The sequence below is a fragment of the Asterias amurensis genome, chromosome 3 (assembly GCF_032118995.1).
Source record: "Asterias amurensis chromosome 3, ASM3211899v1".
NCBI classification, from domain to species: domain Eukaryota; kingdom Metazoa; phylum Echinodermata; class Asteroidea; order Forcipulatida; family Asteriidae; genus Asterias; species Asterias amurensis.
The window spans coordinates 3,151,013-3,168,435 of record NC_092650.1 but is presented as its reverse complement, the minus strand read 5'-3'; the positions used below and the strand labels follow the sequence as shown (position 1 = coordinate 3,168,435).

The 17,423-nt window shown below is 39.1% G+C and overlaps 1 protein-coding gene across 2 annotated transcripts; it reads right to left on the bottom strand.

Moving 5' to 3' along the window:
* Positions 1-48: 48 nt before the first annotated feature.
* LOC139935128 (nuclear pore complex protein Nup93-like) lies at positions 49-17,012 on the bottom strand. 2 transcript variants are annotated; one of them, XM_071929599.1, is made up of 20 exons: positions 16,767-17,012; positions 15,501-15,704; positions 14,816-14,933; positions 13,914-13,976; positions 12,850-13,053; positions 12,104-12,196; positions 11,713-11,852; positions 11,077-11,209; positions 9,965-10,062; positions 9,742-9,801; positions 9,413-9,490; positions 8,670-8,757; positions 6,905-7,196; positions 5,014-5,140; positions 4,211-4,445; positions 2,941-3,059; positions 2,241-2,358; positions 1,770-1,853; positions 1,251-1,388; positions 49-907 (listed from the first exon to the last, which is right to left on the bottom strand). In XM_071929599.1, the coding sequence occupies exons 2-20, from the start codon at positions 15,677-15,679 to the stop codon at positions 788-790; spliced, it is 2,487 nt and encodes an 828-aa protein (XP_071785700.1). In that variant the 5' UTR covers positions 15,680-15,704; positions 16,767-17,012; the 3' UTR covers positions 49-787. The 2 variants fall into 2 exon arrangements, with proteins under 2 accessions (XP_071785700.1, XP_071785698.1); XM_071929597.1 differs by having other exon boundaries at positions 16,790-16,940.
* Positions 17,013-17,423: the final 411 nt, after the last annotated feature.

The window sequence follows — 17,423 nt, the reverse complement described above, 5'->3', positions numbered from 1 at the left end:
AGTGTATACCCCCAGTCCTGCCGTCGATTTCACAAAACTCTTCCTAACTTAAGACTAATCTTAGGATGAGTCCCAACCCTGCACTGTAGCATGCAAACCTTACGACGAGTTACTCGTCCTAACTCTTTGTGAAATCGACCCCTGATACTTCACAGAGGCAACAAAGGCAATTAATTGCCCCCTGGTAATTGCCTTGGTGCCCTTGAAATGCTTAAGTAGAAATGTACAATGCGCCTTGTTTTTGACAGTATGAGGTTGTCTCAAACATTTGTATCACTTGAGGGGGTATATTCATTCATACCCAAAACAGTTATTAAAGACTGGAACACATTATACAGACATATCCATTACCGACAAACAGACCCTTTAAAGGAGCCATTACAACCCGTCTCTAAAGCAACAACAGCAACAAAAGCGACAGAATGCCTATTAAAACTGTGCAGGACGAATCACAAATACCCCCAGAAGTGATAAAAATACTATTAAGAGCGCCCTCGCGCAGGCCAAAATACAGCACATTCCCTCAAAGGGTGCCCTTGCCCTCTCTAAAATGAGGCATACAGGCCTGTATTTCCAGAGCAATAACATCAAGACCAATCCAACAACAGTGTCTGGAGAGACTTAAGTATCTGCTAGAACGTGGCACTACTGGTTCAGAAATGACTAAATTCCGTTTCATACTTGCAACAAATAATTCACGACTCCAATTCGCTGCGAAAACAGCAATGTATTGTTAAAATTCGCAGGAGTTATGAACCTGGCTTAAGGTGACTAAGAAGTAGTCGTATCAATTCATAAGTACTTCCATCTGTACAAGCCTTGCGTTCGTATCCCCTGGCATTCGATATGGAAGCATTCCGGCGAATGTGATCAGAGATTTTGCTTGTTTTCTCAGGTGAGCCAGGTACTGAAAAGAGAACGACAAGAAAATATATTTTAAACATGTTTCTACAAATTATATCCCATTAATTTAACATAAAAGCATATATAGGAATGCCACTTGAGATGGGAAGATAATAATAATTATTGTTTATTCAGCATTAAAAATAATACATACAAACAATATCCATTCACAGAAAAATGGTACTAAATCCCCCCCCCAAAAAAAAACCCAGAGGGATTATGCCCGGAATTAAAAGAAGTTAACCTAAAAACTGTCGCTCAAAGAATCTGAATAGTAAATACTAATCCCTCTGGCTAAACACGTACGCATATATATAACAAATATATACAGGTTAAAGAGTACTCACTGATTCCTTTCCACCATCCTCTGATCTGATGGTAGGCATACCCTGAGCATTCTGCAGACTGCTGTTTCGTGTCGCTCTATACTTGGAATGTAAGATGTTCATTGTGGACACCAAAATGTCTGGCATGTTTCTTCTGACCTGAAATACACAAATACAACATTAATTTACATTTACAAATACAAGTATACACAGTAAGACCAATTCATACACAGTGATTTTTTCAAAATATTTAACGACCATGTTAATAGCGACATCACATATTTATAAAGTTGACAGATGAAGCACTTCTTGGTCTTTATTTCTTTTTATGTTTCAGCGCTTAAAACCCTGTAATAAGCGCTATATAAATCATGTTATTATTATTAAAACCTTACATTTTGATGAGTTACAAGTAGTATCGTACAATATGTATCAATATTTGATAAGCAAAAGTGGGTACATCTTAGATTAGTGTTCAGATTATATATTTATTGGTAATTATTTTACTGGTTAAAGTTTGTTGTTCCGTAAACCACCTACCTCATCTGTGTATTGTTTGAAGGCATTGACTTTGTCATCCACTGTGTCTGGAGTAAGAGGTACCAGCTGTAGAGTATCAATCGTCTACAATCAAAACAAAATCAACGATAAAACACTCCGATTCAAATCAAGGGATGAGAGTCACTGCCAAGAAAAAAAGTCTGAAACTGGGATCCAGATTATAGGGAGGCATATTGAAATGATGGTATTGCTTTGGGAACATTGGGAGTACCCTCTGCCGCCATATCGGGCATGTTATAATAAAACTAGCCATAGTATAAAACATGTGTCTTCATCTGTCTTTTCTGTCTTAAGGCTGTTCCTCAACAAGCCCTGCTTTTTCGGAACATCTATACGTCATATTGTATCTTGTACCTACAGGTGTTAACAAGGAAATATAAGTTACTTTGAATTTAATTGAATTAAGCATCAAAGCTTGATAAGCTGACAGCCTTCATCCTGATATCTTACCGCTAGTGCTCTATCTAGATCTCTGCTATGATACTGATCAAAGTACGTCATTAAATCCAGGAGAAGATGAAATGACTTGGTGTTGGATTGGTTGCCTGTGATTGACTGCGCCTGGAATCTGTTGAGAGTCAAACAAATGAAAACGCTATTCAATATGCCCAACCATCCTCTTGGAGCCCACACAAGGCAAGGCTTCTCGTTGGTAGAAGATGTCTCTCCTTCATAGACACCCTGAAACAAGACACCGATTTGGCCAGCGCTGAGGAACTACGCTCCTGCATATTGGATTGAAACATCTGGACTAAAATCACTGGACAGGCTCAACTTGTTGATGATAAACTAATGAAAACGTTATTCAAAACTCAATGTCAGAACTAAAATATCTCTCACTACATTTATAACCCTATCTGGGAACTCAACGTGTATTTTTCAAACTTGATTTATCCGACCGCAGTTTTGGGTGCTCCGTTACAGAAGGCCTTCTCTGGATGTCACTCATTTATTCTGCACTGTATTGTTCTTTAATGTAAGATACATTTTGTAAGATACATTTAGTATTGACCATTATTCATTACTTATCTGCATGTATGAAACTATGAATGGAAGGAAAAAAGAAAAAAAAAAAAAAAAAAAAAAATCATTGGTGCGTATTTATTGGGTTTTTTTTCTTCTATAACGAGTGGAAAATTCCTAACGTTACCTTTCTGCAATGGCTACTGCTAGTTTATGTAGTCTGTGTCTAGATGACTGTGGACTCTTAGGCATCGACACAATCGGACTCAGCAGACGATTCAAGATCTCTAACACCTTATCAGCGTTCTGAAACAGAGACATCAATCAATCAATCAATCAATCAAAGGTCATTTGTAGAGGGCCAAAATCAAAGTTTGTTCTAAGGCGCATCAGGAGCACCGCATGAGTGTCGAACACGTCTTTAAAGCCATTGGACCCTTTCGGTAAACAGTGTTGTCCAAGGCCCACACTTTGTGTACCACAACTTATATATAAAATAACAAACCTGTGAAAATTTAGGCTCAATCGGTCATCGGAGTCGGGAGAAAATAACGGAAATAAAACCCACCCTTGTTTTCGCACGTTTCGCCGTGTCATGACATGTGTTTAAAATAAATCCGTAATTCTCGCTATCGAGAATTTATATTGTTTTGCTGTTTTCTCAAAAAGTAAAGCATTTCATGGAATAATATTTCAAGAGAAGTCTTTCACCATTGCCTTCTGTAAACCCCGTAGGTTATTTGTAAATCTGCGAACTTTTTTTTTTTTTTTGAACTGAAAGGGTCCAATGGCTTTAAGATGCAAATGTTTAAAACCTTTTTTTAAAAAGCGTTGACAGTCCCTATAGATGGATTGCATTACTGAATAGGCGTCATCAGCTGCCATATTTGATGGATTGTGCAAGCGTGAAGAGCTACCATTGCCCGAGAGTCACGCGCAGCGCGTACTGTTCCATTGTCTTACATCAAAGATGGCGGTTGTTGACACCTATTTCGAGCCATCTATTCAATTTGTAATCCTAGTGTAATGTATGAAGATTTCTTTTAAAAAAGAAAATTGAAAAACATCCAAAATAATACACAGTTGATGCTTACAAATCTAGTCTTGTATTGCCCTCAGCCCCCCGACTCAGTGACCTAATAAAAGGTCCCCTGAGCCAAGGGTCCCTGTGTTGTCTAGCATTGCATAGCGAGTCTGGTACCCAGAGTCCCACCATGCTACGAGCGCAAGGATTGCTATCATCATGGGGCAAGAGAAAACTTTCATCTCCCAAGACGAACATTATTCTTTGTGTCGTTGTTATCAAACGATATATCAAAAACTACAGCACCTCAGCAAGTAATATTTTAAGGGAAGCTTTCTACCACCATTATCCTCAAATAAGTTTAATAAAAACCTGTTGACATTGTGTCATACAAAAAAAGTACCCAAACCCTTTAAAATGAAACAATACTCACACTTGCAAGATCATACAGCTTCACAGCATCTTCGAATAAACCCTTTGCCTCCGTGTCTTTGGCGACCGTTTCCAAGATCTGCTGAGTGTTGACTTGGAATTTATCCACAGCTCCTGGTCGTCTGGTTCCGTCCTCCCCGAGACGGCCGAGGAGAGCATCAAACTCTCTGGTCTCAATCACCATCTCACTCAGGCATTTTATGAACAGATTCTCACCCTTAGAATCCTTCAGTCCTCTGGGAAGATAAACATGAAAAGGAATTAATAGGACCAAATATTCAGCTTTGTCACCAACAACAAAATATAAATTGTGGGAAAACTCAGCCCAAACTAAGCCTGGGCGACTAGTGAAATTTACTACTAGACTAGTCGCACTGCAAATAGTTGCGACAAATTTTAATTCCCAAGATGCATTGCAGCATATTGTTTGCCACAGGTGCAATATAGTAAAATTCGTGCTGAACGGATTGAAGGATTGTGTCACTGATGTCTGATTGTGTGTTTCTTAAGTAAACTATGGTGTCGAGAATGGTCGGGAGCAACACAATTGGTTCACAAAGCAGTAAGTCGTGACTATTTTTGCAGTAGTCGTAGCAGCACAAATAACTGAGTGGTTAAAAAATGGTAGTCACGACATGACTAAGCAATCAATATTAGCCACTAGTCGCCCAGGCTTAGCCCAAACTGTATTAAAATTAGAATTTAGCAAAAGGAGTAGTTATCATTCATATAATAAATGTTCTTAAGTGCAGTGAACCCTTAGAGACAAAGAAAGCTTTGTATCAAACCATTTGACTAACAAACCTTAGAATGTAGAAATACTGTAGAGCTTCTCTAGGGTCAGTGTTCTCAAACTTAGAGGTATACATGCTGATCAGACGAGCTAAATTGAGTCTTCGGATAGGAGCTGGGTCATCCACATGTTTACTCACTGTGGCAGAATATACAGACGAGTGTAGGAGTCAGTTAGTGAGTAATGAGAGTACAAATAAAGGAGACTAAATTGAGTCTTCGGATAGGAGCTGGGTCATCTACATGTTTACTCACTGTGGTAGAATATACAGACGAGTGTAGGAGTCAGTTAGTGAGTAATGAGAGTACAAATAAAGGAGACTAAATTGAGTCTTCGGATAGGAGCTGGGTCATCTACATGTTTACTCACTGTGGTAGAATATACAGACGAGGGTAGGAGTCAGTTAGTGAGTAATGAGAGTACAAATAAAGGAGACTAAATTGAGTCTTCGGATAGGAGCTGGATCATCCACATGTTTACTCACTGTGGTAGAATATACAGACGAGGGTAGGAGTCAGTTAGTGAGTAATGAGAGTACAAATAAAGGAGACTAAATTGAGTCTTCGGATAGGAGCTGGATCATCCACATGTTTACTCACTGTGGTAGAATATACAGACGAGGGTAGGAGTCAGTTAGTGAGTAATGAGAGTACAAATAAAGGAGACTAAATTGAGTCTTCGGATAGGAGCTGGGTCATCCACATGTTTACTCACTGTGGTAGAATATACAGACGAGGGTAGGAGTCAGTTAGTGAGTAATGAGAGTACAAATAAAGGAGACTAAATTGAGTCTTCGGATAGGAGCTGGATCATCCACATGTTTACTCACTGTGGTAGAATATACAGACGAGTGTAGGAGTCAGTTAGTGAGTAATGAGAGTACAAATAAAGGAGACTAAATTGAGTCTTCGGATAGGAGCTGGGTCATCTACATGTTTACTCACTGTGGCAGAATATACAGACGAGGGTAGGAGTCAGTTAGTGAGTAATGAGAGTACAAATAAAGGAGACTAAATTGAGTCTTCGGATAGGAGCTGGGTCATCTACATGTTTACTCACTGTGATAAAATATACAGAGGAGCGTAGGAGTCAGTTAGTGAGTAATGAGAGTACAAATAAAGGAGACTAAATTGAGTCTTCGGATAGGAGCTGGGTCATCCACATGTTTACTCACTGTGGTAGAATATACAGACGAGTGTAGGAGTCAGTTAGTGAGTAATGAGAGTACAAATAAAGGAGATTGTATACTGAGCTGCTGGCATGAGTTCAACTCAATGGGACACTTTTAAGATGCTTGGTGGTAGCAAACTTGCCAGGTAAATCCTTTGTTCTTAGTTATGTTCGCATGCTCAGAACTACGTCAACAATGGAAATTTACCTGGTAAAGGCCAAGTTATAGTCAGTCGGGCGATGGTTGTGCGATGGAAATCTTGACGCGCTATCATAAAAAGACACAGCTTTTAGGGCTCAGTCTAAGGATCGCGCGCAAGATTCCCATCGCGCGACCGACTATAAACCGGCCTTTAGTCTGCTGTCACCTAGCGTTCAAAGCCTCCCAGTGCTTTCTTTGGGTTTATTGTACAATAATAAAAACAAATATAATTTGACTATATTCCCAAAAAAAACCGAACAAGTCAAGTTTACAACGATATTACAGTAAAAATGGGCAGATTAAGAAGGATTGAAAGATCAAACGGACAAAACACTAAAACAGAAATTCTTTTTTTAATGTGATGGTAAATCTGTACTCACTACAGGTAAGGGTGAAAAATCCTAAATAACTACGTACTTTAATATCAACAACATGAACCAAGACAGAGGGTACTAAAGTAACTGAACTGAACTTCAGAAGAAAGACTATCATTACATAATCAAGTAAAAAAGAAAGCAAACGAAACTTACAAACTTGTGTCTGAATGTTCTGTGGTAGAATCAGCAATCCCATCTCGTACAGCGCGATTGCAACGTGTACCGCGTGACAGCGTAACCTGACGTCGGATCGCGATAAGAACTCGATAGCGGCCTCAAACTGGCCACATAGAAACAGAACCTGGAAGTATAGATAGGGATTCTGGTTCGCGCTGAAATGAGTCTCTCCGTACTCCTCAAGGAGTAGGACTTGAAGTTGCTGTAGAGTCAGACGATCCGAGGCGATAGGACCGGTGGAGTCCTCTCCAAAACTCACTTGACTTAGCTGAAGACGAACATAGTGATAATAGTATTAATAAACAGCGATTGTAGAGCGCATTCTGGATCACAGATCCCTCGATGCACTCAAGAAGGCTATATTTACAAAGAAGTAACTAAAGTAACAGGTCAGTTGTGTACAAAGATTAAAAATATAGAACACTAAAACTAACTTAAGAAGAAAAATGGCTCAAAGAGTCAAAACCACATTTATTTTACACAACTTATTTCGAAACCTGACCAGAAATGTGACAAGCTAAGAAATAAATAATCAATAGGCCTACACTAGAAAACTTAGTAATAAAAACACCATTAGAGCTAAAACACACACGCGGACTTTCTGTATCAGGCCTGTATGCTTCGTTTTTGAAAGGCCAAGGGCACCAAGGCATTTTCTCCTTTAGTAAAGGGCACCCTATGAGTAAATTGTAAATTTCTACTGGAGCATTTCAAGGGCACCAAGGCAATGGACCGGGGCAACGGAGGCAATCGCCTTCGTTGCCTCCGTGAAGTATCAGGCCTGCTGTATGCACAATTTGAAATCTACTAAAAAAAACAAAAAGAAATTCATTTAAAATTATATACCCAAACTTGCTATCTAAATATTAACTTGTTCTCAATATAGAGTTCAAGAAGTAATATAAGATCAATTACTAATTTAGGTAAAACTGGGATAGAATCATGAGGAAAACACATTGAATAGTAAAAGATACAAACAACAATAATTCTGTATACAAATTAAGTGTTCATAATAAAGTACAAAATTAGTACAAAATAAGATCACAAGAAGGCAATAAAAAGTTGGATAAAATTGCAAAGAACAAACATTAGAAAGTCAAGCAATGGTAACACCACACAAAAATGAAAGTAACAAATTCCAGTTAACAAAAGAACACAGCACAACAATGGTGGAAAGACATGGCAAATTGTTAAAAACAAAATTTGAAACTTAATCACAGAGTAAATAAATATCAGCACACACTCCAAAATCAGACCAGCTAGAACAGCCCAAATCAGTCATTCAAGTTCACACTTCAACAAATCAGTCAAACGTGGCCCAAAATGACAAACCAATGCCGACCTGACCAGTCTAGCTCTAGTAACATGAAGTGTACAATTTTTGTTTTAATGCAAGTCACCAGACACACAAGGCCTGAAGGCCACTTCAAGGTGCGAGCTACAATCAATTCTTTTTTACCAGAAGCCGTTGCCAACTACTCGTGGGGCTGAAACAGGGTTACTCCCTTTACAATCCATACAGATGTAGGCTTGGGTATCATCCATCAGAAGTCTGGCAAATAGAGCAAAAAGCACTACCTCCCCAACTTTATGAAGCAATCATGGTTAGTTGCTTGCTTAAGGACACAAGTGTCATGATTAGGACTCGAACCCACACTCTGCTGATCAGAGTTTGAATCCAGTGCTCTTAACCGCTAGGCCATGACACGCCACGATAGAAAGAGTTGAAATGTTTACAAACCTTGATCCACAGATAATCCTCTGTCTTTGTAGCAACTTCAAAATGACTGTCCGCAGTGTCACAATAACCAATCAGGCAGTAAACAGCTCTGTTTGGGTAAACAACAACAAATTAATAGATGGAAATTTGCATCGGGATAAAGAATATTTGTTTTGGTTTTGCGGAAATCTAGTCGTAGCCACCAATTCAGATACGTTCTAAGTCTTGTACTGCCCTCAGCCCCCCGGCCCAGTGACCTAATAAAAGGTCCCCTGAGCCAAGGGTCCCTGTGTTGTCTAGCATTGCATAGCGAGTCTGGTACCCAGAGTCCCACCATGCTACGAGCGCAAGGACTGCTATCATCATTGGGCATCACACTTATTCTCAATATAATCCAATTATATATAATATAGATATATCATACGAGTAGGGTAGATGGCCTTAGCTTTCGATCCAAACCAGACCTTCCTCAGAGGCATAAACAAGTACAAACAAATACATATCCATTTATAGCGAAAAGAGGACCAAGAATTAAGGGAAGGGATCCAGAAAAGGCGGGAAAAATTATAGCCATTTAAAGTCACCAATTTATAAACAATTTGGTGGCTATATACCATGATATAAATTGAGAATGGTGGTCTTAATCACAAGCAAATTACAATTCAATACAAACATCAATTGTAAGAGAATGCTAGTTTGTGCCATGAGTCGCCAATTGGAAAAGAAAGCAAAACAATCAACAATTTGTACAATTAGAAGCTAACCTTTTGTATGCATCAGGGCTGTTTCTCACAGATCGTCTGTAACTGATACGTAATCTTGTCTGCATGTCTGGAGAAAGCCTTGATAGAAAAATAACAACAGAAAGGAAGTAAATCAAATAAATAAATCCATGATTTTGATTCTCAATTCAATTCAAAGCTATGTTTATTTCCACAAATCATCATCAAAAAAGTACAGTCAATAATATATGAATGTGGGGGCAACAGTAGTATGATGGGATATGATTCAATCGGAGGGGGGGGGGGGTTGAATTTACTGAAACGGCTGGTGGATTCAAGCATATTTCATGTTTTGGTTTAAAAGATCTTACCTTCTGTCATCATTTTCCATGTAGCCTCTAAGGTATTCTTCAAACTGCCCGAGATCTTGACTGGAAAGGAGAAAAACCTACAGTTTGAATAATGTTTGAATTTTCAATAATTTTGCCATAAGATTTTATTTATAATCCTCAGGATAACCACAATTTTTTTTATTTATAAATAATTTGTTTCAAAAATGTTTTGGATTTCATGAACATGAAGAATAAAACTTACGATGCTCTTCGGACTGCGTGTAGAACAGCATCCAGACTCCCGCAGCGAAGACAGTAGTAAATGACTGGCCATACAGGCTGTCCATCAACTTCACCGTCCTAAACCAAGAATACAAACTCAATTTACTTTGTATGTAAGTTAAACCATATTCATTGGAACATCAGTAACTAATTGAAAAATAACAAGACAAACTAAACAACAAGCAAGCAAACAAATGAAAGACAAGGTTGGAGTAATAAAGATAGTAATAAAGTGAAAGGCATGGGATTTGAGGCATTGCATGGTGAGGTATCATAATAAACTACAGCATTTATAAGGCGCACTTTACTGAAAAGGAGAAACATTCAAAGGCGCCGGTCAAGTTTTGTCAAGATGTTGGAAAGCAAGCAAGAATAAGTGTGTTTTGAGTTTCTGCTGGAAGAGAGTGATGTTGTGTATTTGTCTGAGGTAATCCGGAAGTGAGTTCCAGAGTCTTGGTGCTATGTTGGAGTAAGCCCTGTCCCCATAACTGACCAGTCGAGTTCGGGGAACATGGAGCGTATTTCTGATAGATCTTAGACCTGGTCTAGTTGTACGGGGTGTCAAGAGATCGTGTATGTAGGGTGGAGCTGAACCATGTAGTGCCTTGAATGTGAGTATGATGATCAATATATATTTAAGATGTTACATTTTGCATCGGGGATAAAGACTTCTTTTTTTTTTACCCATACACCGATATGTGTTAGCACTGTAAGTTAAGTACTTTCCCCGAGTCCTGTGAAAAAATATCACAGGCATGTTATTCGGGTGGGATTTGAACCCTTGACCCTTGCAATTCTAGAGCAGTGTCTCACCAACTAGACTACCGAGGTTGCCCGGTAGCTAGAGGCTACATATTTTGGTTTGTGGTAACACCATGTGTGTGTATCTACTTCCTGGGTAGATTATGTTCTTTGGAGAACTTGTCTTGCATTATGTTCTACTACCTACTTTTTAACTACTATCTAGGCGGAAGGTAGAAAATGGGTCGTACTACTATTTTCGGTTGAGTGGATCCAGGGGACTTCTAACTATTTACTTCAAAAGTTTTGACAAGCTTACTCTAGTCATCATCATGAGAAATACATTCTTACCTCTAATCCTGGTATAGGATGAAGTAACTTGACTTTGAGAAACCCTTGGACCAAGTGATACGTTCCTGGGATTCCACCAACTTGGGCTCGCTGGAGATTCTCACCAACGATCGTACGAATGTAAGTCAAGTAGCTGAAAATAGTGAAAAACATCCAACATTACTATGGAGGCTTTTTATAAACTCACGACTGAGCGGTCAAGTTCACCGGACCCAAGCTCTGATGTTGTCAGCAGCAGAGTGTTGGTTCGAATCCTGGTCATGACACTTGTGCCCTTGAGCAAGGCACTTAACCATAAAAAAATTGCGTCGTAAAAAGTTGGGAATGTATTGCATTGTGTTCTACCAGCCAGGCTCCTAGTGAACGATACCCACGCCTACATCCTTTACGGCCTGCGAAGGGGTAACCCTATTTCAGCCCCAGGAGTAGGTTACATTGTTTCCCTGGTGACAGTTGATTTGGGTTGATATGATAGCCCAAATCAATTTAGTGTTGCCCTCAACTTCATAAGGCCGTTCGGCCTTTTGAGTTAGGCGATATATTTTCTTTACAAAAATCTTAAACCTTATACTGACACAGACCAAGCATCTTAAACCCAATATTGACAGACTTTAAAGTCTAAAATAATGTCTTTACCTGGTCTCAAGGTAAGATCGAGCTTGACGAATCAACGACATCTGCATTTCTTGTGAGCACCTTGTCTGGATTGCATCTCTTGATGATATCAGAGGAATTGATGACATCTCACGCACCATGGCCCAAAGTTCACTCACACGCTATTTGGCATAAAAACAATTTTGAGATTTTGTTAAACATTCCTCTTGAACATGCAATGACCAAACATGGCCTAGTCTACAGTAATGCCCCCTGGTCACTGCCTTGGTGCTCCAGTAGAAATTTACGATTTCCTCATAGGGTGCCCTTTACCAATGAAGAGAAAATGGCTTGGTGCCCTTGCAAATTAAAGAGTTTGTGCAAATTTTTGTGCAAATTTGTTTGTGCAAGTTAAAGAGTTGATTGTACCCACCTTGTCATCAAACTGATGGCTGACTTGCTCAAAATCATGGATGAGATTGGGTCGGATTCCTCCATGTACGACCTTATCATTATACAAATACACCTGAATGGATAAACAAAAGTAAAAAGAAAATAAATGTAGCTACGCCAAGCAATTCATTCACAGTATATCACCGTGGTCAAGTGGTTAGACTGCAGGACTTGCAAAAGCAAGGTTGTGGGTTTGAAACAACCCCCCCCCCCCAGCTAACCACTGATTTCACAATGACTATAGAATAAGTATTGTCATTCAGTTACTGAATCACAAATTCTTGGTGTGTATAATTCATAATCATAGACGTTAAACCAATGTTTGTATGAGAGAGATTGGCTGTTGCCAGCTTGCCATTTGTATCCCCTGGGAGTTTGCCAAGTTCCCTTGATGGGAAGATCATCTAACCACTCAAACAAACAAACAAACGAAACAAACAAACAAACAAACAAACAAACAGTAACAAGCAAAACATAAACACAGGGCATCTGCCTACTTCCTTCTTTCACAGTAAACAAGCACAACATACACAAAGGGTGGCGGCACTGGGTTTTCAGTCCCTACTAGACGGTGTGGGTTTTCCCTGAAATTATTCTCTGGGGTTTTCCTCCCACATCTAAAACTGACATTTCTTCATCATCTTCTCTTCTCGTTTGGCTCTAATAAGAGCATTGAGAATATTTATTCAGATCCAGATCCAGAATTTAACAAGGCTATATAATCACCTGTCGTGCATAGGCCATTTCAACGCTATCCATAGCACTACGGCCCTCCATACCAACAGTCTCATTCAATATGGACTCCGTCTCCGGTCCAATATCAATCATGTCTTCTCCGGTACTAATCAAAGCGTTCAGAATCTTCTGTCTCTCCTCCTGCCATTCGGACTGCATGGTCTCCCAGAATCGCTTCTCGGTCTGCTGTAGTGTCTACAAAGTAACAAGTAACATATTGTGTGATGTAGTGTTGTAGCTAGACCAATTTTTAGTGGTGGGCCCTAAATCCACCAAGAGCGAGCAGCTAAAAAAAAAAACCATTTAACTTAATCGATAGGTATTGTAATAGAATATAATCACTCTGTTAAATCTGGCTTTTAATAATAATAACCCGTTTTTATATAGCGCTTTTCACACCCGGGGGCATCCCAAGGCACTTCACATTATTACCCCTGGTCACTGGGCCTTAATTCACTCCTTAAACCATCTCAGCTCCCTGGTGGGGAGTATGCAGCCTGTGCAACATTAATATGCGCTACTCAGCTAAATCAATCACAAGAACCATCTCTGCCCTCACAGGTACCCATTTACCCCTGGGTGGAGAGAAGCAATTATAGTTAAGTGTCTTGCTCAGGGACACAAGTGTCACGACCGGGATTCGAACCCACACTCTGCAGAACAGAAGCATCAGAGCTTGAATTCGGTGCTCTTACCCGCTCGGCCTTGACACCCCACCCCACTATTTGACTTAATGGGTGGTCGGGTTGGCATAGTGGTATCTTTCCTCGCCTTTCACATCTAGAAAAAGCTGGTTGAAATCACACCAGGGCACTATGTGGATTGGGTTTTTAGTTCCCTACTTGACTTTGAGGGTTTTTCCTCCCAAATCTAAAAGAAAATGCTTTTCCGAGAGTCCTTAGCATCACAACCAGAATTAACAAAACAAAACAAATAATCTAGATCTGGTCTTGTAATTACATCTATTCTGTGACTTTCCCTAACAAGCATCCAATATATTTGTCAGGCCTGATAATTGTTTCCAATAAAAAAAAATTCTAAAATTGCCTTCTTACATTTTTCTTGGTCTCCTGAATGACAGCAAGGACAGCATTTTCTCTCTCATTTCTAAGAAAACTCTGCAAAATAAACATCAGCTTTATGAAATTAAATCTTGTTTGAGAGCCATTTAGTGAACATAAGACGCTAACATACTACAGATTTACATTAAACTTAAACGGTTTAAAGATAATGACGTGGAAAGCTTCCCTTAAAGTATCACTAGCTGGGGTACTGTGATTTTTTAGAAAAAAGTAAAACAATTTCTCACAAAAAAATTGTTGCCTCAGTGAGACAAAAATTATTTTAGCATGTACAACGGATTTACACTACTCTCCTGAAAACATTGCTCTGCGATTATCCCTTTTTTTCTCAAAAACTTGCAAACTGATGATGTGCAACTTCTCCAGGTAAATTATATTACATACATCTTAATTCACAGAGAGTAGGGATTCATGGCAAAATACTTTATCTACAAAAAGGTACCAAACCCTTTAAGTTGGCGAGTGAGATTCCCTTCTCTACATTGAGAGTTAGGCCGAGTAATAACAAAACTTGTTTAGCGTCCCCGCCCGCTTCCTTTTTAGAAGACGCCTCCTTCTTTTTTTGCACATTTTAAAACTTTGGTTTTAATGATTTTTATTATTTAATTTTTTTTTTATGAAAAAAAAAAAGGTTACTTTAAACGATCTCAGCTAAAACAATCTGAATGTCTGGTCCAAAATGTTTCATTTATGTGTTGTGTATTTGAACAGTAGAAAAAACAATGGATATTTGACATTTAAAGGAACGGCGTCCATCTTGAAAAAACTAAAAAACAAAAAAAAAATGCCCCTCCTCCTTTTTTTGAGAAAGCCGGACCCTAATCATGTTTCTTTATTCACTTGGCCTAATGCACTTAACACCAGCTTCTTATTACCTGTATATCTGTATCAGCAATTGGCTCCAGCGGCTCAAATGTTTTGGTGGTGCTGAGCGTTTCAAGTCTCTGTGAAATCCTTGGAACATCAATCCCCTTGGATCCTAGAAGAATCGAACTGTTGCAAGAGAATATAAAACAAGCCATTTATAGTTATTCAATGCAGGCCTGATACTTCACTGAGGCACGTAGCCGGTTGCCTAGATGCCCCTTTAGTGCCCTGTCCCAAGGAGAAAATGCCTTGGTGCCCTTGCCCTTTCAAAAATGAAGCATACAAACTGCAGCATTAGCAAATTCCTACAAGATAAGGTTATAAGGACCAAATTGATTGGCGATGTTCATTCTGTTAACGTAGTCTCCGATATCGCAACACTGAAGGATAGATATATCTGTATCACACAAAAATTTAGCCCAAAACAAACGTCTTTTTGTTTTGGCACTAGAACCCACCCACATTTTTCTAATAAACACTAGGCCTGGAATTACACACAGGCTCAGTTGTCCCTGCTCTCGGCCTTGGTGCCCCTTCAAAAGTTTCCCATTTACTTTCCAATTGAAGTGCCCTTTGCAAAATGAAAATGGCCTTGCCCATTCAAAGATGAAATTCCAGGCCTGAAACCGCTGTAAAAACATTTTAAAATGCACACAATTCTTTTGAAGGAAAGTGATCAAAAGTGATTCTCACGCTTTAACATCTGCTGCATCAGGAGCCCCAACTTGTGCCGTCTTGGTCCATAAGCGCTGACTGGATTCCATAATCTGATGTAGATTACGCTCCACCCGGGGCAACTCAGCTCCACTATCCACATTTGCGGTCAGCTGTTCAGCGTCACGCAGTAGATCACCAAATCCATCAGTATCCATGTTGGATGGTGGTGTTCCTATAATGCTGTAATTTTCAGATATCAAAACAACTATTTAAAAAAAATGTTTTTCAAATATTTTGGGAGAAATTTTTAGAACTATAAACACAACTTTACCAAACTTTCTGTCAAACTTCAGCTGTTTGTAAGGAATTATATGAAAAAAATTAAGGTGCCTGCAGCTATAGACTACCCATAATGCAGTAAGAATTTTGTTGTTTTTTGGGTCATAGAATAGATAGCAAATTGCCAATTCCCATCATTTTTTTTTTAATGATCATGTGTAGGGGCCCACAATACAACAGCTCACTGGCTGGGACGCTACGCTCGTCATGCTAGAGCATCAACATTTTCTTTAAAAGGGCGAACAACGCCCCAATCCTGGTCTAGGTCCTGACTTTGTCTGTGTTGTCGGTTCAGTTTGGCCTCAAAATGTCAATGATGCAATGCTATTGCTAATTCCCCCCCCCCCAATTTATTTTTGTACAATTATTTTTATTAAGTTTTTGTTTTAAGCAATCGCACAACATTGTCCAAAGGCCCACACTTCGTGTATCACAACTTTTATATAAAATAACAAACCTGTGAAAATTTAGGCTCAATCGGTCCTCGGAGTCGGGAGAAAATAACGGGAAAACCAACACCTGTGTTTCCGCAAGTTTCGCCGAGTGACGACATGTGTTTAAAATGAATCTGTTTTCTCAAAAAGTAAAGCATTTCATGGAATAATATTTCACCATTACCTTCTGTTAAACCCTGCAAGTTATTTGTAAATCTGTGAACTTTTAATTTTTGTTCTGTTCAGAAAGTGTCCAAAACGAAAACAAATAGTTTACAATATAATAAACAATAACTATTTCGGTTTCGTCCGGCTATCGTCCGATAGCCGGACGAAACCGAAATAGTTCTAGGAGTAGGCAGTACCGACCGCCGTCAGTCGACCATTTCGACCCCATCCCATGTGGTGTGACCGAGGTCGGTACGGAACTCAACTCCGTCTCGGTCAATTTCTTCATAACAATCTTAATTTATACTTATAGTTTTATTATACGTTACTTCCTGAGTTCCTTAATATGCTCTAAATTTACCTTTGAAAAGTAAGGTAACTCACCGAACCAGAATAGCAAGTTCAAATGCTAGGTGTTCAGCCTGATTTACCGACAATATTTAAGTAGAAATCTCCAGCACAAACGACTGAGTTTCCCATACACACAAACACACCACAACTCTTTTGAAACGAAACTGGCACACTGCACGCGCGCACTATTTAGACCGCGAACACCACACACTACACACAGGTCTGACAACCTGTTTTTCAGCTTGTAATTTCACATGGTTAACAATGGGTACCAATCTTTTATCCCGGATAACCTACACATACCAGAAGAGGGCGCACTTGAAGAATTATCTTTTGAGTAAAGAAAAATATTTAATTCAATTTTATCATAAAACGATCATAGCAATAAAACTTTATTCACATATTTCAAACTTCATACAAAACCATCATTATACACAGCTGAATCAAACACTTGGCTATAATTTTCACCCAATTTAAAAGGAACATGTGAAAAGTTGTAAATAAATACCGTAACACAAACCATACAAATAGTTGTCTTTCAACACGAACAGTCAGTTAAAGTCACCGAAAAAACTAAATACCATAAATGATCTTTAACCTCGATGCAAAATTAACATCTAATGAGTCATTTCAGTACCTCACAGCTACTACCTTGGTGGCTAGAGTT